Here is a 24,742-nt window from a genome sequence, read left to right on the forward strand (position 1 = left end):
ATTTGTTTCTTTGCATACTGGTTCTGTCATAATGTTATCAAATATATTCTAAAACATGATTTTTAGAAACTATTGCATTCATATTTAATAGATGGAAAAGAATCAGTGTTGAAAAGATGTGATTCTCCCTAAACGAGTTTTTTCACTTTTCATTAAAATCCAGCAAAAAGCTCTGTGCTCCTCCAAATTTAGTATTGATTAGCAAGATTAGCCAATAAAATTTTCATGATTAAAAAATACGTTATCTGAGACTTGTGATATGGGACATCAAACAACCTGAAACATTTTATGCATTATTTCTGTAGTTTCAGTGGGAAAAGATCTTAAAATTAAGATCTTAAAATTAAGTATCATGCTGGCAAAAGAAAAGATACATGAGTCATGGTAATATTTGAGAGGCCAACTTCTCATATCCCACACGTATAAAATTTAGAGGGTGATAATCACTATTTTAATTCAGTTGTGAAACTGATCAGGTACATATCATATGGGGTAATTAAACATTAGAGGGAAAACCTATACACAACCATGCATATGTTCAACTTCCCAGTGTGTAAACAAAAACATAAATAACATGAAATACTTAAAAGAATATATAGATAAATATGCATCTGAACCTTTGATGGGAAAGGACTTTCTTATAAACCTGAAGAAGTAAAGAGAAAAAACATATAATCTCCATTTATAAAATGCCATGGATCCACATTAAAACACAGTGCCACTGAGGAAGGAGCACGCACATTTCCCCAGGAGTTTTTGTGTGGTCAGACCAATATTTAACAGATAGATTATATGTCTATATTCATAATGTCTTTCCACTTATTTTAAAAATTGGCATTGTGCTATATGTATTATTGAGCTAAGCTGAACATTTTAGAGCAACTAAAGTGCCAACGATTTTTGTTATTCATGGTACTTATGTTTTATAAACATACTGCAAATACTGAAACAGAATTCTGAACTGTTGCTCTTGGGCAAACAGTTTTCTGCAAGCCTCTAATCATAACATCTTCATCAGTCATTCAGTACATGACCTCATTTTATATGTGTTTCTCTTTAAAGACAACTTATTTAATTGATACTGTTCATTCATTCACATTGAACTCACAACCAATAGCACTGTAACTCCTGCCTGAACGAAGCTTATCTAACACACATTTTCTCTGTGAGGCACATCACAGCCTTCTCATGGTTAGCAACATCAGACAGCAAGCACTTCAGCACTGTGCTTGAGACCATTTTAAACAAGATTACCAATAAAACTTACAAAATGCAAAAAAACATGGCATTAAATAGACTGTGAGGACACTTGCTTAAAGTTTGAGCTAAAGCAATCTCCTGTTCAACTCAGCTGGGAACGTGCAGGTCAGGTGAGTCGGAGTTTTCACTGCTCTGCCCCCGTGCCCTGAATATTGATTAGGGGGTTACAGATAAATTTTAGCAAATGGGCAGATTCACAGATAAGAATCTTCCTATATTGAGGAGCAACTGTACATGCTGTTTTGTCCTTTTCGCTTAAGGTTAATTTTATTCTTCCCAGGGTGTTCTGTTTGCTGCTAATCATCAGAATTGTAAAGTTATGTTTTATTGACACTTAGGTTAACTTAAAATACAAATACAAAGCGAGGATCTTTCTGGAGGAGAGCCTTTCATTTGGAGTCCTGGGGGAGCATGGCCGAGGAGTCACTGAACACTTTGGAATCAATGTAAGTTCTCCATTTTTGGAACATTCTAAGGAGTATGGCATTTCATCCTGCTGAGCAGGTTCATGGGCACAGTACCCCTCATTGAGGGGCAAGGCCATGCCACTCTGGTGTCTATCTAATTTCATTAGCCCATAGAGGATCAAGTCAGCCGAACCAGGAGGCCTGTCTTCCCTCAGAACTGTCAACTCAGAGTGGTTCATCATAGAATTTGTGTTGTGTTTACACAGTAGCATTAGACCATGGTTTTCAGTGTCTCTTCTCTAGAAAGAGTAATAATTCCCTAAGTAGTCCTTTAGGGAGTATCTGTGATGGCAGTGGAAGGACGTTCTTTTAATATTTAATGTTATGACATATCCATATGTCAGAAACACCACTGGCACACTGGCACAGATTCAGCAAAAAAAACCCTCCAAGTCCCACATAACTGAAGTCAGTTTGTTGTGTTTTCTTTTGCTAAAGGAAAATGAGCCCCAGCCGCCTCTAGTCTTAGTGGTTTGTACTCCTAGAGCCTCAGGGAGGAGCTAGTCAGTCCATCTGCAGAACCTGTCTTCACCCCCCACTGTGTATAGTCAGATTGAAGGAAGCTTTTTTTCAAATCCTGCGCATAAAAGTTTTGCAACCTGTGTTAACAAGTTGAACTATAAAACATAAATCACCTTAGATTAACTGCATCCCACTACCCATAAAGTCCTAGAGAAGTTAGATTGGCATACGCTCCTCAAAGACAAACCAACATTTGAATTACATGCACTAAGCAATCAAAGATAAAATGGAAACATAATTCAAACAAAAGTTAAGGCATAAATATTTTTAAAAAAGGAAAAAAACCACTAATGTCAGGGGTTGAGTAAGAATATAGATTATAGGGGCCTTATCGGGATTCTGAGTCAAACAAATACTGTTTAAAACAAACAAACAAGCTTTATGAGACAAATATTTAAACACTGAATATTTAATATTAAGAAATTTTTCATTTTTCAGGTGTGATAATAGTTTTGTGATTATACTTTTGAAAGAACCTGTATCTTTGAGATATGTACACTGAAATATTTACAGATGAAACCATATGAAGCCTGAGATTTACTCCAAAGAAATGGTGAGGGTAGTAGGGGGCTATGCATGGAATGAGATTGTCCATGAGTTGCTAAATGAATCTGGATGATAAGATATTTTCTTCTAGTCTACTTTTGTACATGTACGTTTTTTTTAAAAAAGAATGAGAGTGTATAGATTTTCTTGTTGGATCTGTGGAACATCTTAAAAAACAACAGATGTGATCTGACCAGTCATTATCATGGCCATAGATGAATAATTACTGAATGGTTGCTATGTAGCCAGAATGAAACTGGTCCTGGGGACTGGAGCAGAAGATGAAGATCAAAGGAATACTTAATTTGTTGAGAATATAGAACTCAGAAGCCTATGGGGTACATTAGGTTCATCCACTGCCCAGCTTGTCCAGTTTGGTCAAAGAATCAATTACCATGATGATTTCAATTTTGAAAAGATGAAAAGTAAATGGAATGTAGGAACAAAGTGCTTAAAACTCAGATTTTTATTTACCCCAATTACCTTTTGTGGGGAAGGCCAGGAAATGATTTTATTTTGTACTTCTGAATATTTTTAGTACCAAACAGCTTTGGGATTCATATTCTTTTAATTTATCGTTCTTTTCCCCATTGTGTATAAATTGTTAATGCATGATGAAATGGCAAAAAGGCAGGCTTTGAAACATCAGTCCTTTTAACAACAGATTTTGTGTGGTTTATCTTCTTTTCACGTAAGTAGTTTGTAGAACCCAGATGTTGACATGATTAGCGCAGAAATTTTGTCTCTAGGCTTGACATTGGTCTGTTTTTAATTGAGGAATAATTGACACCATCTGTCTTTTCTGGCAGATCGATGATATTGATCTTATCAGTGCCAACATGGAGAATTCACTTGCTTCTATTGGGGGTTTCTGCTGTGGCAGGTCTTTTGTAATTGATCATCAGGTAGGTGTGTTTTTTTTTTTCCCTGAAACTTTTTTTTCTGTATATTTTATTGATTATGCTGTTACAGTTGTCCCAATTTCTTTTCTCTTTGCTCTCCTCCACCCAGCAAGCCCCCTCCCTCCAGCAGTCCCCACCCCAGTCCATGTCCATGGGTCATGCATATAAGCTCTTCTCAACATCCCCCTGTCCACTCTACACCCTCCTACTATGTTTCTTAATTCTTGTACCTTTTCCCTCCCTTGCCACCTTCCCCCCTCCCAGCTTACCTTCCCCCATATGCTCCCCATACCTGATTCTCTTCCTATTCTGGTTGTCTACTTAGTTTGCCTTTGTTTCCATTCCCTAGCTTCTGTTGTGATAGTTGTGATGCTGTTCTCATTTTAATGTTCATAGTTTTGATCTTTTTCTTAAATAAGTCCCTTTAACATTTCATCTAATAATGGCTTGGTGATGATGAACTCCTTCAGCTTTACCTTGTCTGGGAAGCACTTTATCTGCCCTTCCATTCTGAATGATAGCTTTGCTGAATAGAGTAATCTAGGTTGTAGGTCCTTTCTTTTCATCACTTTGAATATTTCCTGACAGTTCCTTCTCGCCTGCAAAGTTTCTTTTTAAGAAATCAGTTGACAGTCTAATAGGTACCCCTTTGTAGGTAAGTCTCCTCTTCTCTCTTGCTGCTTTTAAGAGTCTCTCTTTATCTTTAACCTTTGGCATTTTGATTATGGTGTGTCTTAGTGTGGTCCTCCCTGGGTCTAGCTTGTTTGGGACTCTCTCTGCTTCCTGGACTTGTATGTCCATTTCCTTCCCCAAATTGGGGAAGTTCTCCTTCATTATTTTTTTCACATAGTTTTTCAATTTCTTGCTCTCCCTCTTCACCTTCGGGCAACCCTGTGATTCAGATGTTGGCACATTTAAAGCTATCCCAGAGGTTTCTAAGCCTCGCCTCATTTTTTTCAATTCTTATTTCCTTCTCCTGTACTGGTTGACTGTTTATTTCTTATGTTCCAATGTGTTGATTTGAACCCTGGTTTCCTTTCCTTCACCACTTGTTTCGTCTGGATCTTCCTTCATTTCACCCAGGATAGCCTTCATTCTTTCCCTGTCCTGTTTAATCTTTTCTATCAAGTCTGTGAGTATCTTTATCACCAGTGCTTTAAACTGTGCATCTGTTAGATTTGCTATTTCATCAGTTAGGTTCTCTGTCTGCTTGTTGCTTAGTTGTATCACTGGGACCTTGATCTGCTCCCCCTTCTGGGCCATACTCTCTGTCTCCTCATCTTGACAGTTTTCTGTGTTTACCTCTGTGATTTGGGTAGGGCCGTCGCACCTGTTACGTTATAGGGGGCGGAGCCTTAGGTGTTTGTTAATACTGGCAACCCATTTCACCAAGTTTTGGTGCTGTATGTGGGGGAAGGGTCTAAGAGGGAACAGTGCCAGTTGCCACTGTTTTTCCAGGCACTCCTTTCCCTTCCTGTACTAAACAAGCTGCCTCCTTTTTGAGACTAGTAGCTTCTTCTTCCGCCCCAACCCCCACTGGCTTTCACAGTCAGAAGCAATGTGGCTCTATTTTCTCCGGCTCTGGAACCACAAACTACCTGGTCTGGTTTGGGGCTGGGATAGCTTCTCATGTTTAAACTATATGACTGTTTTTCACCATGGCAACAGTCTCTTTACTGCTAGCCGCACTGCCGCTCTCCCACCAGTCGCCACTGCCATGCCAAGCACCACCCCCACCACTGCTGCTCCTCTCCTCTTTCTCTCTGTCCCAACTCTACTCCTCCTACCTTTCTGGTTGATTATTTCTTATTTCTTTGCTGAACTTCCCTGTAGTTTCAATTTTCTGGATATTCTGGGTTTTTTATTTTTTTAGTTTTTGAAGTGGTTGTAAATTCCTTCTTAGTTGTGAGGAGACGCAGCGTGTGTATTTACACCTCCATCTTGTCCAGAAGTCACGTAGTTTCTTTAAAAACAAAAGCAGCAGCTGAAACTCATTTTCCACTTGTAATCTCAAAATGTAACTTAAAATTAACAAAATTTTATTCATAATCACAATATTTTTTAAAGATTTTTTTTTTACTTATTGATTTTAGAGAGAGAAAGGAAAGGAGAGAAAAAGAAAACATCCATTTGTTGTTCCACTTATTTATGCATTCATTGGTTGCTTCTTGTATGTGCCCGGACCGTGATTGAACTCACAACCCTGGTGTATCAGGACAATGCTCTAACCAGTTGAGCCCAGGCAGAACTTAATCACCAATTTTTATTTAAAAGTTAATTTGTTAAAGTATCACTCAAAATACTTACATTTAGAAATTATCTCCCTTTAAAAGTTCTTTTTAATACTCACTCGAGGATATGTTTATTGATTTAGAAAGCAGAAGGGAGAGAGGAAGAGAGAAAAAGAAACATTGATGTGAGAGAGAAACGTTGATCGATTTCCTCTGTATGCACTGAGACTGGGGATGGAACCTGCAACCTAGGTATGTGCTCTGACCGGGAACTAAACCCACAACCTTTTGGTGTAATGGGATGACGCTCCAACCCACTGAGCCACCTGGCCAGGGCGAAATTATCTCCCTTTTAAAAAAAAAGTCTTGTTTTTGTTACATGTGTGACTTTTATATGTGCCTGGATCTTCCTACCTCACTATTTGTATATACTATTAGGTAGGTAAGGCAGAAATCTGGTGCCCTTAGATTTCTTAGCCATTGAAAAGAAAGAGAGAGATAAAGAAAGAAATGTATGTTTTTTAACTTGTTTGTTCCTTCTCAGAGACTTTCTGGCCAAGGATACTGCTTTTCAGCTTCGTTACCTCCCCTGTTAGCTGCTGCTGCAATTGAGGCCCTCAACATCATGGAAGAGAATCCAGGTATAACCTTCAGACCCCAGAAAGTCAGACTTTGCAAGTTATGTTAGCCATGCTACTGGTGTACTTATTAGAGGAATTAGTTAAAGGAAATGACTTATCAGACAGAGCTCTAGCTCTGAATTTTATTACCAGGTATTTATAGGAAGAATAGCAGTGAAGCAGTTGTTCCTGCATCAGGGAATGGCTGTAGAGCTTCTCCCCTGTTCCCAGATCTAGAACCAAAGAGCTTGTTCCCTTGGTGGGTAGAAACGCCGAGAGGATTGGTCAGCTCTGGGCCAGTTGTCATTTGGTTTATCATTTTTGGAGAAATTAGCTAAAGTGTGCTACTGTTTTTGTTATATATAGTTTTATACCTGTTGTCTAGTTTCTTTCCCCTTCAGCCTTTAAATTATCAGTTGGTACCCAGTTTACCAACCATTAAAGCTTATTTAATGGGCAAAGTCGAACAAATTTCAATGTGGCTTTGGCTATGATCATGCCTCCTCACCAAAATTTAAAACAGAATTTGAAAAATAAGCATTATTTGGTATTACTGAATTTTAAATCTTCTGAATTTCTAAATTTTCAACTTTGGTTTTAACTCAGAGAACTGGGAAACGTGTTTTCTCTGTGCACATTCATATGCCTGCTCAGCAGGTGGCCTAGCCCTCCCACTTCCTGCTCAGATATTTTAGTTTTTGAGTTTTCCTTGAGGAAAGGGAAAAATATCAAGGAAAAGATAATAAACATTACTTTATTACATACAGTCTATTTTTTTTACAAACTTGTTCAGGGTCCAGAAATAACAAAACATTGTTGTACCCTATTATTCTTAGCCAGGTTATTTATAGAATTTTGATAAGAATAAGAGCCATTGTTTTGCTGTAGAAAATATCATCCCAGATTTTTGCTGAAAGTGGGTGAAAGTGTATTAGTATGAGCCAAGGATGAAAGCTTGGTTCTCCAGAGGAGTTTCTGGCTCTCTGTCTGTGTGTTATTAATATGTAGAAGGATTTGCAGCATTTTAAATTGATGAAATTGAACTAGATCTTTAAAAATAATTTTAGGTTAGTAATATCAGAGTTTCCAAATAAATAGTTGAACCCCACAGGTCCACTTATATGCAATTTTTTTTTCAGTCTATGGTTTGAAGTTCAAGGAGGCTGAGGGCTTACTGTATACATTTATCTATGTCATTTTATATAGGTGGCTTGAACATCTGCAGGTTTTGGCATTCTCAGCAAATACCAAAGACAGTTTAAGTTTTTGAGAAGTGAAAAGTTGTATGCAGATTTTCAACTGTGCGTGGAGAGGGGATCAGCGCGCCTAAACCCTCACATTGTTCAATGGTCAACTGTACTATTGACTGTATTTTTTTTCACTCAGGTATTTTTGCAGTGTTGAAGGAAAAGTGCAAACAAATTCATAAAGCTTTACAAGGGTAAGTTTAATATGTTTTCAACCAGCTTAATGTTCATCTGTACCACATTTAAACAATTAATGAAAATTTTTTAATGTCATCTCTGGTTCTGGGTACATTTGATAGGCTTGGGTCAGTTTAACAATTGCAACTAAGAAACCAAAAACTCAGTTCACTCAAATTTGTATGTGTGCATAAAACCAGACCATCCATTGTGTCATTATTTTAAAGAATCATGATTGTTTTTCTGAAAATGATACAAGCTCATTAATAAATACAGCAGTATACAAGATAAAAATAACAAATAACTCAACATGCTACTACCAAAAATAACCATCATAAACACTGGAGAATCTTTTCACATATGTACAAGTAGAAGGATATGTTATATAAGTAGATGACAGTGTGTTCATGCTATCCATATTCCTTTTTAGAAAATTACTAAGCTTTACTTAAAGTTAATATAAGAAAAAGAAACAAGTGAAATTGAAGAGAACCTTGAGTGGTTTATTTGTTTTAACCACACAAGAGTACTTTAAGATTCCTCTAGAGCTGAGAAAAAAATAGAGTGGTGACATTTTCAGGCAGATTTCTGGTCTTATAGAAAATGATCTCAGTTTGCGCAGGGAGTCAGGCCCGGGCCACCTCTGCCACCTCAGCTGCTGTAGCCGCCTTGATTCCCCACACCCGCCATGGCCGAGGACCTCTCCATAGCCACCTCTTAAACCGAAGATGATTTCTACTGCCCCGTCTGTCAGGAGGTGCTCAAAACGCCGGTGCGAACCGTGGCCTGTCAGCACGTTTTCTGTAGAAAATGTTTCCTGACTGCAATGAGAGAAAGCGGAATACATTGTCCCCTCTGTCATGGAACTGTGACTAGAAGAGAAAGAGCATGTCCTGAACGGGCCTTAGACCTTGAAAATGTCATAAAGAAGTTGTCTGGTAGCTGCAGATGCTGTGCAAAACAGATTAAATTCTGTCGCATGAGACATCATTACAAATCATGTAAGAAGTATCAAGATGAGTATGGTGTTTCTGCTATCATTCCAAACTTTCAGATCTCTCAAGATTCAGTAGGGAACAGTAATAGGAGTGAAACATCCACATCTGATAACATAGAAAGTTTTCAAGAGAATACAAGTTCTTCTGGGCATCCCACCTTTTAAGTGTCCCTTGTGTCAAGAATCAAATTTTACCAGACAGCGTTTACTGGATCACCATAACAGTAATCACCTCTTTCAGATAGTTCCTGTGACATGTCCTATTTGTGTGTCTCTTCCTTGGGGAGATCCTAGCCAGATTACTAGAAATTTCGTTAGTCATCTAAATCAAAGACATCAGTTTGATTATGGGGAATTTGTGAATCTTCAGCTAGATGAGGAAACCCAGTATCAAACTGCTGTTGAAGAATCTTTTCAAGTAAACATTTGAAGGCTGGAGACATCTGTGATACCTGCAAGTGCCTTCTTTAAGGAGAAAACTACATGAAGTCACCATTTCAATAACTTGATGTGTATATTAATAAAAGTAATTAAGAACAGTATGGAATTATCTTAAAAGATTAAAAATGGAACTGCCTTTTGAACCAGCGACTCCACTACTAGGATTATACCCGAAGAATCTTTTTTTTTTTTTTAATGTTTTTTATTGATTATATTGTTACAACAGTTCCAATTTTCTACCCCTTGCTTCCCTCCACCCAGCACCCCCCTCCCCCAGCAATCCCCCCCAAGTCCATACCCCTAGTTCGTAAAAATTAACTATCCCCCCCCTCTCAAATATTAGGACCCTTACCCGAAGAATCTTGAAACACCAATTCAAAAGAACTTATGCACCCCTATGCTCATTGCAGCACTGTTTACAATAGCTAAGTGCTGGAAACAGCCTCAGTGCCCATCTGTAGATGAGTGGATCAAAAAACGGTGGTACATTTACACAATGGAATACTATGTAGCAGAAAGAAAGAAGGAACGCCTGCCATTTGCAACAACATGGATGGAACTAGAGAGAATTATGCTTAGTGAAATAAGCCAGGCAAAGAAAGAAAAATACCATATGGTATCACCTGATACAGGAAACTAAAGAACAACACAAACAAAGGAACTAAATAGAACAAAGAGCAGAATAGCAGTCTATAGCGGGGAGGGGAGAGGGAGAGAAGGGGGATAAGTAAGGGAAGGGTTTAGTCAAAGAACATGTATAAATGACTCATGGACATGGACAACGGGGAGGGATATGATTACAGGAGAGGGGGTGGGTTGGGTGTGGGAGAGAAATTGGGGGAAAAGGGAACAACTGTAATTGAAAAACCAAAAATAAAAAAAAATAAAAATAAAAAATAAAATAACATTTTGAATTAAAATAAAGAAAAAAGAAAATGATCTCACATTCCTCAAGGTGTTTCTTTTTGCCTTTTCTAAGGTGAAACATGCCTTTTTGGTGAGGAAAGGTCTCTCTCTATTGCCAGATATGGAAACTAGAAACTCTTCTAAAAGACAAGGGCAGTTGAAAAATGAGCAGACCGCAGCTGTTCCCAATAAAGTAGGGGCAGAAATAATTAAAGTTCTGGGTGTGTCTACCTAAAAATAACAAAAGTTCTTGCATGATTTATGGTGGAGAGATATTATTTATATTGATTCCAATTACATTGGTTTATGAAATATTAATACCAACACAGGCCATCACATTGGAGTCACTGTAAATTCAGGATCAGATATGCTTCATTCTGTCTGGCAGTGTTAAAGTGATTATTTTATAAGTCCAGTTCTCCCCTTTTCTCAGCCTTTCACGCCTTTTTATCTCTCGGATATCCTTAACCCTCTGTCTCACTCCATCCACACATTTAGCTGACAGCCTTGACTCATGCTGTGACTTGGGAACTCCCTCATTTTTCCTAACAAACTTGTACACGTAAGAGTTATATGAACCTGTCTTGTCTTGTGTTACAGCCAAAGAAGTGTTCCTCCAACCATCACAGTTCTTCTGTCTAAAGATCGAGTGCCTTTGTTGCCCCTCTTCTTTGTCATTGGTCTTTCTCCTTCCTGAGTCATGTGACTAGCGTTCAGGTGCACTCTGCCTATACATTCCTTTCCCTCACCCCACCTTTACCTCTAGCGCATGCTCTGCTTCTCCTTGTAGTTCATCTTCTCCAGAGTTGTTAGAACTTTCTCCATATCCTTTAGCTCTCATTTACAGTTGAAATTCCTAAATCTGCCTCTGCTCTTTGACTTCACCCAGCCTGTTCCTGTGGAGGTCACCACTGACTGCCTTGTTGCTAAATCCAGCAGTTTTTAGAGCTTGTCTCACGTTAGTAGCCTTCAGCACAGTTGATCACTGTCCTTGCAGCTCTCTCTTTCCTTGGATTCCCTTACTCCACACTGAAGTTTTCTACCTTTTGAATCACTTTGTCTTGGTCTCCTTTGAAGCCTTTCTTTTTACACCCTCCTGTTCAGGGTTTTAGTTCATGTCCCTTTTCTCTGTTACCTTCTTGAAGAATTGAGTTCTTCCACCCCTGGAGATTCAGATCATGATACCTGTATGTGGGCAACTCACAAATTTGTATCTCCAATGTATCCCACTCTATAGGGTTCCAGGTCTCATATCCAGAGGCTTACTTAGCATCTCTACTTAGAGGACTCCACAGGCACCTCATACCAAACACACAGGAAGGCAGGTGTGGGAGCATAGCGCACAGGTATCTAGATATTTAGAGGGGACAGGAAAGAAAACATCAAGGACACCAGTGTGGCAAGAGGGAAGAACAATCCAGGGCATGCAGGGCCTTGGAGACCATGACAAGAACCTGGCTTGAGTAGGAAGCTGTGGCCTGGTTCTGAGCAAGAGTGGCATGACATAACTGAACTTACCTCTTGTGTGAAAAAATACCTAATATACATGGTGGCAAGTGCAGAGGCAAAATGACCAGTGAGGAGATTGTGCGGTGCATGTAAAAGATGAAGGTGATTTCAACCTTCATAGTAACAGTGGATTTTGGATATAGTTTGAAGGTGGATTTGCCAGAAGTTCATATTCAGGGGGCATGAGAAAGAGAAGACTCAGCTTGATCTTAAGGTGTTTGGTCTGAGTAACTATATAGCGTTGCAAGTAAGTGAAATAAATAAATAATTAGAAGTATTTGGGGATGTTTGTTGGGGAAGTTCAGTGTTGGATACATTAAGCTTGAAATGCCATCAGACATCTAGGAGAATGTAGCAGTTGGATATACAATTTAAAGTTTAAGGGAGAAGAGTGAGCTGGAGATAAATTTGGGGGTCAATTGCATATAAATAGTATTTCAAACATTTTAATGGGAAGAAGCTATGGACCAGCCAACAAGACTAAGGAAGAGTAAGGAAGAGGCAAACCAGAATAGTCTAGTACCAAAAGTGTATAAGTAGGTCAGTGTGTCCCATGCTGCTGCTGAGAGATCAGATAAGAGCACTGAGAGTGATTCTTTGGGTTTCATAATGTGGAAATTATTGTACTAGATGAGCAGTTGCAGGGGAGCAGTGGATACAAAAAGCTTGATAGAAGCAGGTTTAGGAGAAACCAGGAAGGGAGGAATTGGACACACTTACAAAACTGTTTTGAGTTTTGCTGTTAAGAGGAACAGAGAAATGGGATTGTGGCTGGAGGAAGAAATGGGCTCAAGAAAAGGAGATTCATTTATTTTAATACTAGTGCAGTCAGTTTCTAAATATCCAAACACTGCATCCTTTTTTCACTGGTTGGTCTCTGTCATATACCAGTTTCCTACTTATATACCTAAATCTGGTTCTTAGCTCTTTTCTCCTTCATTGGTTATTTGCTCACTCCTCAGATTGTTTTTATCACCATCTCTGTTTTTTATCACTTTATAAGTTTTGGTACATGTGCTGCCAAAGTGAGACCAATCACTGTGTAAGTTTTGGAATAAGTTTAAGTTCCACCAGAAATATTACTAGAATTTTATTTGTAATTGCATTTCATTTTATGGTTAGTGTGGAGGGGATTTGTGTTCACTTATTTGAATTTCCCTTTGTGTCCTTTAATGGAAATTTAAATTTTTCCATAAGCTCTTGTATCTCTATGGGACTTTTAAGGGTAATTTGTAGATATCCTATAGATGTAACTGATCTTACACTCAGCAGTCTAAGATCTTAATTCTAGTAGTTTGTTTCATTCTGTTATGACAATGTACATAGAAATCTTGTTATCTGAAATAATATTTTTCTCTTCTTAATTCTTAAACATCTTAGTAGTTCTTTTTCTTCTTTATTACATTGGTGTGGGTTTCTAATACTCTATTGAACAGTGGCAGCAATAGCAGACATCCTTCTCTCATTCCCAAAATAGAAGTGTTTGTTAAGTGTAAAACATCATATAATGGGTTTTGAGTGGGTGGCCTTTATCAAATTATTCCTAGATTTGGAGACTTTTTTAGAATTACAGATTTGTCTCATGTTGAATTGCATTGATATATTTTCTGATGTTAAGCCATAGTTGCATTTCTGACTAAGCTCCTACTTGATTACAATACAATTTTCTACACAATTAGATCTAATTAGCTTATACTTTAATTTGAATTTTTATGTCTATACTTATAATTTAAATGGTCTTATAATCTTTTATACCAGCCTCAGTAACCTAGGAATCAGCATTCTGGTAGCCTCAATCAATGATTGAGTAGTTTTTCCACACTTCCTGCTTTCTGAAGCCATTATGTGCGACGAGGCTTGATCATTGTCTCTTCAGAATTGGACAGGACCCCCAGCCCTTTAAGTTTCTCTAGGTTCAGGGCCTTTGGATTGGGTATAGTTTGTAATTTTCTTTGTCTGCATTATTTCCCTTTTATATTTTGTGTTTCTTTCTTTTGCATTTTTATGATAATCTTACCAGCATTTTGCCTAGCTCATTTTTTAATTTAATTTTGTTTTTTTAAATCATACTTTCTTTCATTTCTTTCTTTCTTATTTTTCTACTTTCTTGTTTGAATTTGTTCTTACTCTTTCTGTAGCTTCTTACATTTAGGTTATTGGTTTTATTTCTTATTTTTCAATAAATATCTGAAAGAAAAACAACGTCAAAGACAATGTTTTCAATGTTTGCTTATAAGTTGTTCTTTTTTTCTTTTTATTAGTCTCTTCTAATCAGTGATTTTCTTCTTTCATCTCTGAGATTGCATTTGAGAGAAGTTAGCATCCTGTGCTAGTTTGATTCCTTAGTGGAAACTTGAGGGGTCCCTAAATTCTAGCAGATTATTTGTGTCCAGCTTCCTCCCTGACTCTTAAGCACATGATGGAAACCATGTCTGAACTGTTGATTGCTCTATCCCTGGGACCTAGCCCAGTGCTTTAGTATTTACCTATTTGGATAAATTAATATGCTTTCCAGAATTTTTATTTAAAAAGTATAATAGGTCCTGAAACACAGCTTTTAAGTTTCTGAACTCTAGCCATAATTCTGGGTCCATTTGGTTTTAATTACACTTTCATCTGACATTCAGTCATGGCAGCCGGAGAAAGGGCATTTTGTTTACTTCCTTTTCCCACCAGCCTGCCTCACCCACTGTGTGAGATGAGCCCATATGATCAAAGCACAAGCTCATTTAGGCCATAGGTGCCTTGTATGTATTAAGAAAAATCCAGGCCATTTAATTCATATGAAATGCTATTTGAAAAGCAATTTTTAAAATTCTCCCCTGAGAGTACATGACCTAAAAACAGTTGGTACTTTTTTGTGTACATGTTTAGCACATTCAAAGTTCACATAGGATATGGGTTTTAAAAAAGCATATTGTTTTGCTTCTACATTAGTAAAGAAGACTAAACTAGAAGGTTCTCACACATTCCAGAAGCTCTAGATTCAAAGATTCCATGATTCAAGTTTACATTCTGATTTATTGAGATATCATAGCATGGTGTGTGGTATTTAAAGAAAGAAGATAATGCCCTGACCAATGTGGCTCAGTTGGTTGGGCGTTGTCCCATAAAGCAAAGGGTTGCAGGTTCAATTCCCAGCCAGGGTACATGCCCAGGGCCCCCGTCAGGGGCCCATGTGAGAGACAACTGATGGGTGTTTCTCGAATTGCTATTTCTCTCCCTCTCTTCCTCCCTTTCCTTCTCTCTAAAAACAAATAAATAAAATTTAATAAAAAAAGAAAGGAAAGGAGGAAGGAGACACAATTTAATAATGTGCAAGGGTGGTTTGAAAGCCAGGTGATATCTGCTTCCAGTACCTCCCATGCTACTTGGCATGTAGTAGACATTCAGTAAAAGCGTGTGGAGCCCTAAACATATGTGAGTAATCAGTTGTGCTCCCACGTGCTTTCTGTGCTCATTTTATTTTGAGGGAAGAACAGAGCTTTTGAGGTGAAACAACCTAAATAAAAGCAATCCAAAATGTTTAGCCTAATTTCAATAAATGTGTATGACCACTTGTATTCTAGGAGATTGGTCAAATATCCTTAAATATCTTTCTCCCTGAGAAGCAGATTTCTGTGCTATTAATCTTGAGAAAGAAGAAAATAGTGTTAACTCAAGTAAAATTTAAGATTAAACATACAAATAAGAAGGAAACTTTTCCATCTAAACATATTGCTGGTAGTCGAATTATAACATTTTCAGTGTCAGATTATTTATATGATTTATAATAAGACAAGATACAGACCAAAAACTTAGATAATAAGCAAGGAAACAATTGTAATTAATAGTTCATGAAGTGAAGGAAACAAACAGAGCAAGTACAGAAAATGATGGCACAGACCCTTCCCTAGAGTGGGTGATAAGGGAGGCCCCAGGAAGTGACATTGGGGCTGAGACCAGGTGTGTCCGGTGCCAGCAATGAGGGGACGGGAGAGAGCAGATGGGGAGAGGAAACAGCAAGACAGAGGCCTAAGGACTGGTGGCCGGCAAGGCCCTACAGGAGGAGGGGCCTACCGAGCACATGTAGGTTGAGGGAGCAGAGCATGCAGATTTGGGAGGAGACTGGAGGTGACTCCTGTACTTTCTGTGACTTGTGATCCAGAGGTGTTCACCTGACGGGTGCCTTCTTCCCAGCCACATTCACAGAAACAGCATGGGGGGGTCCCAGGACTGGGAGCACTGCTCAGACCATGCATCTTACTTTTGTCAGAATAGGAATCCCACCACAGGATGGTTTCCCATAAATCACAGGCTTCTGTTACATTCATGAATGGAAACTGTTTAAATTATTTGTGTGGAAGTACCTGAGCCTGCAAGGGAACTGTGCTGTGATGCGTGTGTTTTCCGTTCTCCAGCATTTCTGGATTAAAAGTCGTCGGGGAGGCCCTGTCTCCAGCTTTTCACCTGCAGCTACAAGAGAGCACTGGGTCCCGAGAAAAGGATGTTAAACTACTTCAGGAAATTGTAAATCAAGTAAGTATCCAGCTATTTGAGTGATCCTCCTTTACCACCCCTCCCCTGAATCCAAGAAGCTTTTTATGTCATTTTTAAGAAAGCTCTCCGCCCCAGGGATTGGGTATAATGGAAGTTTCTGGTCGCGCCTTTCATGGAATTGTTCTAATGCCCAGTTGAGTCTGTAGCACATCTCTGACAGGAACAGTTCATCCCATTGGGTCTGTTTTCAACTCACATTGAAGGTATTGTGTTCTGTGCCACATTTTATTAAAATATAAAACACACTTTGCTTCTACTCTGAATAACTTTCCAGAAAACCCTTTTGCTTACCATTTACAAAGCCAGGCTTTCTTACATGTAGGTGGGGACGGCATTGTGTGTAGTGACCACCACAACACTGGACAGCTGATTGTCAGGGTGCACCCCCAACATAGCTCAGAAACAGGCCATAATAATCTTGTTACCAAAAAGGAAGGAAAGAAGACCACTTTGTAACCATGCCTAATTTGAGATTGATTTCAATATCTTTATCGTCTTAAAGTCAATTTACTGCTAATTGTAACTCAGTTCTTTGACAGGAAATGCTCACTGGGGAAGACCACTTGCCCTTTTCTGCTAGCAGAGCTGTGTCTCCTGGAGTCCTCTCTCCTCATTTTCCTCTGTGCTACTCCTCCTCCTCCTTCTAAAAAATGCCCAGTGGCCCTGCAGCTCTGTGAGTGCTCATGCCTTGTACTTAAATTTGAAATACATATTGTATGTATTTAAGAATGAAAATGGGCTGCACTCTGCTTCCTTGACCTGCTTGTTCCTGTTGATGTTTTCTTCTGGAGGCTCCTCTTCAAGTCTCTGCTGCCCAGCGTGAGGGAAATTATGAGGGCTGCCATCTTTGTGTGCCTTTGCCTGGTTGGGGCTCATGGAAGTCAAGCACTCGCCCACAATCACATGGCTGCTTGGTATGGGGACCACAGTGTGGAGCCAGTCCTCTTAAAAAACTAAATTTTACCAAACCCATAATGCGAAATTCTTAATTACGGAAACATGTCAGATTGCAAATGATTGGGCTGGAGTGACTCTCACCTTGCTGAGGGAATGTCACAGATGTCCCCTCAGGTACAGCTCTGCACATGTGAAAAGAGACTGGCTCTTTTAAAGGGAAGTACATACCACCAACCACATCCACTGCTTTGGTGTTTTCATTGTAATGTTACTTAAATGTATACAGACAAAAGGTAGTACATCATCCTTGAGATTAGAGTTCTTATATAAATGTGATACCAAAACAAGTTTATAAATGAAACATGAGCTAAAGGGACAAGCCAGGAAGTCTGTTTAATCACATTGCCTTTCTGTGACAGTGAGTTTGTTTCCTGGACTTGATGGCTTGGTGGTGTGACAGATGTGACTGCTGCAGAGCAGGCCACTGGATCTGCCTGTCCTGTGTTGGGCTTCACAATGACCCTGTCATTCTTCGAGTCTCTCCAAACCCCCTCAGACAGTCCTCTGCGCACATTTTTGTGCAGGACATGGGCCTCTCTAGATGTCAGGCTGTCAGGTCATTGTTAAATCCACCTCTGTGCTTTGCTTCCTGGGCAGCAGCAGTTTAGGTCTCACTACTGCTTTGTGCAGAAGAGAAACAGAAAAGGGCAAGTGACTGAGATGACTCAACGCTAATATTATGCACTTACGTAGATTGTCCTCAAAATGGAAAGAGTGTGTGAATGTGAGTGGACAGCTCACAGGTCCCCAAAGCTGCGGGCCCCAGCGCAGTGTGGCTTGTGTTCAGTAAATCACCCTGAGAGCTGAATGAGGAGAGAACAAGTCCTCTGGGGAGGGAGCAGAACCCTGTCTAGAAAGTGCAGTGTGGGAAGGAAGAAGGAAGCTCTTAGCATTTCTGTGCATCGTCACAGCTGCATCTTCAAAGCCTTCTGTGCGCTCCTCTCCACTTTTCCTTTTCCGTATTTGAGGGAGATAAAAGAATCATAGAACTGCAACTCTTGTCTAAGCTTTGTGGAACTGAGAGGTTTTGTCAAGTTACTGTTGAGCTGCTCGACAAAACACTTTTTACAAACTGAGTGAAGGTTTATAATGTTCCTTAACTACCCAGGGCTAGAGCCAGCATGTGTCCTCAGGAGAAGTGAGCTTTTGTGGGCCCACCTCCAGGATGCAGCACAGTACAAACCTGGCCTCAGTGGCCGGCATTCTACCCTTTCCAGTGGAGACCCTGCCTGGCAGCCTACACAGTGTCCTGCTCCCAGCATAGGAAGTGACTTGACTGCACTCTCCTCTTGTTGATGGGTTGTTTTTTTAAAATATGATTCCTATGCCATAAAAGTCACACTTTTAAATTATACAGTTGAGTGGTTTTCATATATTCACAAGGTTGTGCAATCATCACTAACTCTAAAACGTTTTCATCACCCCCCAAAGAAACCACTGCAATTCACTACCTTGATCTGATTTTTATGCTTTCTTTATTTCTATAGAGAATGTTGTAAGTTTTTTTAAATGTCAGCAGGTGATTAAGGCATGGAAAATTTCACAAATGTGTGACAGCAGACCCTTCTGTGCCTGGTTGCACCTGGGCAAATGAGGCAGATAAGAATCAGAGGTATCGCTGGTGTTTGATGTGTGAGCAGTTTCTGTCTGAAACAGTCTGCTGCCATTATTTTTTTAAAGTATATTTTATTGATTATGCTGTTACAGTTGTCCCAATTTTTCCCCTTTGACCCCCTCCACTCGGTATACCACTTCCCTCCAGCCACTCCCCCCCTTAGTTCATATCCATGGATCATGCTTATAAGTTCTTCAGCTTCTTCATTTCCTGTACTATTTTAATGTCCCCCTGTCTATTTTGTTCCTACCAATTATGGTTCCTAATCCCTTCACCATTTCTCCCATTCGCCCCCTTTCCCCTCTCAGCTGAAAACCCTTTAAATGATCCCCATACCTATGATTCTTTTCCTGTCCTGGTAGTTTGCTTAGTTGGTTTTTGTTTTTGTTTTTTAGATTCAGTTGTTGATAGTTGTGAGTTTGTTGTAATTTTACTGTTCATAGTTTTGATCATCTTCTTTTTATTAAATAAGTCCCTTCAACATTTCATGTAATAAGCTCTTGGTGATGATGAACTCTTTAGCTTTGCCTTGTCTGGGAAGCACTTTATCTGCCCTTCCATTCTAAATGATAGCTTTGCTGGATAGACCAATCTTGATTGTAGGCCTTGCTTTTCATCACTTGGAATACTTCTTGCCAGTCCCTTCTAGCCTGCAAAGTTTCTTTTGAGAAATCCACTGATAGCCTTATAGAAAGTCCCTTGTAGGTAATTCTCTTCTTTTCTCTTACTGCTTTTAAGATTCTTTATCTTTAAGCTTTGGCATTCTAATTATGATATGTCTTGGTGTGTTCCTCTTTGGGTGCAACTTGTTTGGGACTCTCTGTCCTTCCTGGACTTATATGTCTATTTCCTTTGCCAGATTAGGGAAGTTTTCTTTCATTATTTTTTCAAATAAATTTTCAATTTCTTGCTCTTCCTCTTCTCCTTCTGGCACCCCTCTGATTCAGCTGTTGGTATGTTTAAAGTTGTTCCAGAGGTTCCTAAGCCTCCTCGTTTTTTTCAATTCTTGTTTATTCTTTCTGTTCCAGGTGAATGTTTATTCCTTCCTTTTATTCCAAATCATCGAACTAAATTCTGGCTTCTTTTCCATCACTGTCAGTTCCCTGTATATTTGTCTTTCTTTCATTTTGTATAACCTTCACTTCTTCCTTTATTTTGTGGCCATACTCAGTCATTTCTCTGAGCATCCTGTTCATCAGTGTTTTTAATTCTGCATCTGATAGGTTGGCTATGTATTTCATTTAATTCTTTTTCTGGGGTTTTGTTCTGTTCTTTGATTTGTCCTGTAATTATTTGACTCTTCAATTTGGCAGCCTCCCTGTGTCTGTTTCTGTGTTTTAGGTAGAGCTGCTTTTACTCCCTACCTTAGTAGTGTGGCCTATATAGCAATGGCACCTGTAGATTGCATGGGGCAGAGTGTTAGGTAATTGCCAGGGAACAGCCACCTGCTTCACCATTTTGTGGCTCTTTGTGTGGCAGCGGGCTCGGAGAAGCGACAACATTGCTACCTTGCTTCTGGAGATTTGCCTGGCACTGGCCCAGTTTCCAGTCACTTCACCTACTTTCTGTAAGCAATTGGTACCCTTCCAGTTGCTGCCTGAGGTTTGTGTATGTTCTAAGACCATGAGGCCTTTTAAGCAGTGAAAATCCGGCAGTTCCTTCACCACCCCAATCTCCGCTGGTTTTTACAGCCAGAGGTAAGGGGGGTGTATCTTCCCAGTGCTGGAATCCTGGGCTGTGCGGTCTGGCCTGGGACTGGGAGCACTTGCTCCCAGCGTACCCCTCCTGATTTTTATCCACCACACGTGAATGTGGAGTTGTTCATTCTGCCGCTGCTTGTCCGAGCCACATTGCGTCTCCGCACCATCTCCACAACTGTGTCCCTCCTCCCATCTGCATGAATGAGGCTTCTAAATCCTTGGTTGTCAGACTTCCATATAGCTCAATTTTCTGACAGATTTTGTTATTTGTTTTTGAGATCTGGTTGTAATTCTTTCTATGGTTGTGCCTATCTTGCTTGGTTAGTGTACAGGGCTTTGGTGGTACTGTTCCCCTATGTCATAACTCAGCTTTGTCTAAAATAAGTACTAGCTACCTGTGGCTATTTAAATTAAGTTGAACTAAAAGCTCCAACTCCCAGTGGCACTAGCTATATTTTAAAGTGCCCGAAAGGCACATGGGCTCATGGCTGCTGTAGTGGACAATTCAGCAGTGCTGCCCTTGATTGCATTATGCTGTGTTAGCTATATCTTCCAGCAGTTATAGTTGGATAAATGAATTAAAACTACTGTTTAGGATGGCATTTCAGGATACCTTCCTGTTTTAATTAACACAATGTCTGAAGTCCTGGTTTGAATGTACAGTATTCCCTCACTTATTGCGGGTATTACGTTCTAGACCCCCCTGCGATAGGTGAAAATCCACAAAGTAGGAACCTTACATTTATTTTAGTATTTATATATATTTTTTAAGGCTTTACAAACCCTTCCCACACACTTATAAATCGTTCCCAGTCGCTTATTAACCTTTTCCACACTTTTATAAACACTACTTATGTTCTTAAGCATATTTTACACTCTTAAACCTACGTAACTTTAACAACATACGTATACAGTACCGCAAAATCCCCGTGATATAGCGAAAAATTCATGATAAATAATTAAATAATAATATTTTAAAAATCCCGCTATACAGTGAGGCCGCGATAAGTGAACCGTGATGCAGAGAGGGATTACTGTGTTCCTTTTCTTCCTGCAGTGCATGAACAGAAGTATCGCATTAACTCAGGCACGCTACTTGGAGAAAGAAGAGAAGTGCCTTCCTCCTCCAAGGTTGGTGCATTAAAGTATGAACTTCTGTGTTCTGACTCTAAAACCTGTATGAAATATATCATATTTTTGAAGTTTTTTCAAAGGCTGTCACAGGGCAAGGAAGAATGTTTATCATTAAAATAGCAGCTATTGTCTCTTCTTAAACTAGATGTTTTCAAGTTTTAACTGAAAAGCCCCACAGGATTCATAGTATCTACTCAGATGACTGAAATAAATGTGTCTGAGAGTCTAAGAATAAACTGAGACTGTGGAAGTTTTCATCAGCAAATACTTCTCACACCCCTAAGAGCACACACTATGCCAGCAGTTTCTGCCACAAGGACAGTGCCTCTGGCTGGAGTAACATGGGGCACTTCATCCTGCAAACCCTTATGAAACACCCAGGGAAAGCAGCAGTGGCAGGAAATCACAAGGATCAGCAAGCCTTGCATGGGGATGCTCCCGGACTTGTATTTAATAGAACATCTGATCCTGCCCTCTACATACTGACAGTATAGTTGAAGGAGGGAGACACCTGTCGTGTGTCATGGCAGGAGTCAGTGAGGTCACAGAGAAGTGGGCCATGGTTAGTCTGGCCTGGGAGGGACTCAGGCTTCTGAGAGAGGCTGGTGAGTAAGCTAAGCCCCCAAAATCAAATGCGTTAGGCTACTGGTGGGCATCATGGCCTTCTGGTAGGAAATAGGGTATGCTGTGGCATGGCAACCTACAGGTGCATGTGGGAGCCAGAGCACAAGCTTGAAAGGTAGCAGCAAGAAGATGCCTAGAGAAGACCTGGAAGCACCTGGGAGTGCATGGGAGTCAGAGCTGTGCAGACACAGGGGCCAGGCCGGGATTCTGGAAGATCGCTCTGGCAGTAGCTCAAAAGCACCCTAAAGGTCCTGCCCTCTCATTTCTCACTGCACCCAGCCAAGGTGTGATTTAGTGTGTTGGGAGGACAGGGGCCATATTTGTTCTATGCCCTGGGCTCTATGCCCAGCACTACAGCTCAACAAATGTGTCTAGTGGATGAAGCAGGTGTTTGCAGAGGGACCAGAGATAGGATTGACTTGAGGAGCTGATATTTGTCTTCAGTTTTCTGTAGACTTGAAATGTCTGCTTTGCCTCAAAGTATTTTAGAACTTCCACATGACTTACTGAATTATAAACATGAGGAAGCGGACAGTCCACTCATTTGAGAAATTGGAATTCTCACCTTGGGCCTAGTGCTGCTTGAGGCAGTAGATTATTTGAAGAACCAATTTTCTGGCATCCCTGGGCAGAGCTCTACTGCAGGTGACTGAGCAGACCCACACACACAGTTCAGGCGGGTGACAAGCTTCTGTGAATGGCCTGATGGCAAATGTCTTTGTCCTGTAGCCCTGTTCCCACCCCTTACCCTGCATCATAGCAAGAAGGCACCTGTGACAGCAGGTCAGCTCCTGTGCGGGCTGTGCTCCAGGAAAGCTTTTTCACAAAACAGATGTCCTTTCTTATCTCTCAGCATTAGGGTTGTGGTCACAGTGGAACAAACAGAAGAGGAGCTGGAGAAAGCTGCATCCACAATCAAGGAGGTGGCCCAGGCTGTTCTGCTATAGTCCGTCTCAGGGCCTTGTGGCCGCTGCACAACACACACAGGCTTCGGTGCTGCTGGGAGGGAGCGGCAAGAGGTCCTTCACACACATGAGACTGTCGTTACAGCTGCAGTACGTGTGGGCTTGGTGTGTGACCATGAGCCAAACACTGGTTATTTCTATAAAGAAAACATCTCAAAGCCCAGGAACTGACTTTTTTAAAAGGAAAACTATTGACAGCATATAACTAGTATTTAAATTGTGCTGTTTATTTAGTACTATTTAAATGTTTTATTATACTAGTACTTTATATTTTTTTGTTGTTATTGTTTAAAAATGGAGCTTTGGTTTATCTTCTCTCCCTTCTACTAGTGAAGATTCTGTAAGCACTCCTTAAGACTTCATAGAAAAATATCTGCAACATATATATATACTTGAAGATCTAATTAAACTCTGTCTTTTCCAGTCTTCATCCTGTGAAGCTCAATGGTGGCTAACATATAAAGGAACACTTTTTGTGCAGTTATTGTAAACTTTTCATTGTATTTGAATCCTAGAATTTTTATAAACACTAAATACTGCTGTTACACCATTTTGGACAGCTAATTTGAGCATCTCTAACCAGAGAATAGTCATAATACTTCCTAAGTGAGCAATAACTTGAATCAGATATTATTTTACTTTAATAGAATTTACCTTTTCATTTATTATATGTTGACCTAATCTATTTTAGGAAGAGGGTTATTGTGATGATCCGAAATATAAATTATGTCCTCGCTATTTTAGAATATCTTGAATGTATTCATTTTTGGTATAGTGGATTTGCCTAAGGACATATAACTACTACAGGCTTTTTATAAGCTAAGGAAAATTAGAAGTTTTTTCTTTTCAGTTTATTAATTCCAAATATTCAAAAATGAGGTAAAGTACTAAAAATAAAATGTTTAACCTGTACTTCAGCTGTTTTTTTTCCTTAGGAAACGAAGTTAGGTAGTGTAAATGCGTATGATGTTCCACACATGTTGCATAAATATTCCACCATTATTTTTTCTCTTAATAAAGGTAAAGCGACAAAATTTTTAAAATATCATTTTTATAATTTTTGTTCACAGTCTTTTTAAATAACACATTTGTTAATGTTTGATTTCAGTTTGCTTGAGGTATTTCATACATATGTGCCTTGTGATTGCTGCTGCTTAAAGGATGAATCTTTTTTTGTTTTTAATGAAAATAGATCTACATTCCTGATAATGAGTCTGTTTGCATAAGTAATGTGTTCAACAGAATTGTCCCTTGGTTTTACTTTTTTTACAAATCTAGGATGGTATTTTTGCGGGGGTTGGGAGGGTTAGAAAATAATTGATTTCTTAGTACTTCACTGTATAGTACAATATCTGAAATTTCTTAGGTTCCTACTAATTTAAG

The 24,742-nt window shown here is 39.5% G+C and overlaps 1 protein-coding gene and 1 pseudogene across 2 annotated transcripts in view; both read left to right on the plus strand.

Moving 5' to 3' along the window:
- The window catches only part of SPTLC1 (serine palmitoyltransferase long chain base subunit 1), a 108,456-nt gene extending 85,039 nt beyond the window's left edge, over positions 1-23,417 (plus strand). For both annotated transcript variants that reach the window (XM_090273967.1, XM_090273968.1), the window contains 7 exons: positions 1,599-1,706; positions 3,605-3,700; positions 6,473-6,569; positions 7,935-7,989; positions 16,226-16,343; positions 21,694-21,767; positions 23,248-23,417. In XM_090273967.1, coding sequence (XP_090130093.1) covers positions 1,599-1,706; positions 3,605-3,700; positions 6,473-6,569; positions 7,935-7,989; positions 16,226-16,343; positions 21,694-21,767; positions 23,248-23,341 — 642 coding nt within the window. In that variant the 3' untranslated portion in view covers positions 23,342-23,417. The remainder of the gene's footprint in view (positions 1-1,598; positions 1,707-3,604; positions 3,701-6,472; positions 6,570-7,934; positions 7,990-16,225; positions 16,344-21,693; positions 21,768-23,247) is intronic.
- LOC150012709 (E3 ubiquitin-protein ligase RNF138 pseudogene) lies at positions 8,644-9,412 on the plus strand (annotated as a pseudogene).
- Positions 23,418-24,742: the final 1,325 nt, after the last annotated feature.

The sequence above is a fragment of the Furipterus horrens genome, unplaced genomic scaffold, assembly GCF_987537825.1.
Source record: "Furipterus horrens unplaced genomic scaffold, mFurHor1.1.pri manual_scaffold_4, whole genome shotgun sequence".
Taxonomy (NCBI): domain Eukaryota; kingdom Metazoa; phylum Chordata; class Mammalia; order Chiroptera; family Furipteridae; genus Furipterus; species Furipterus horrens.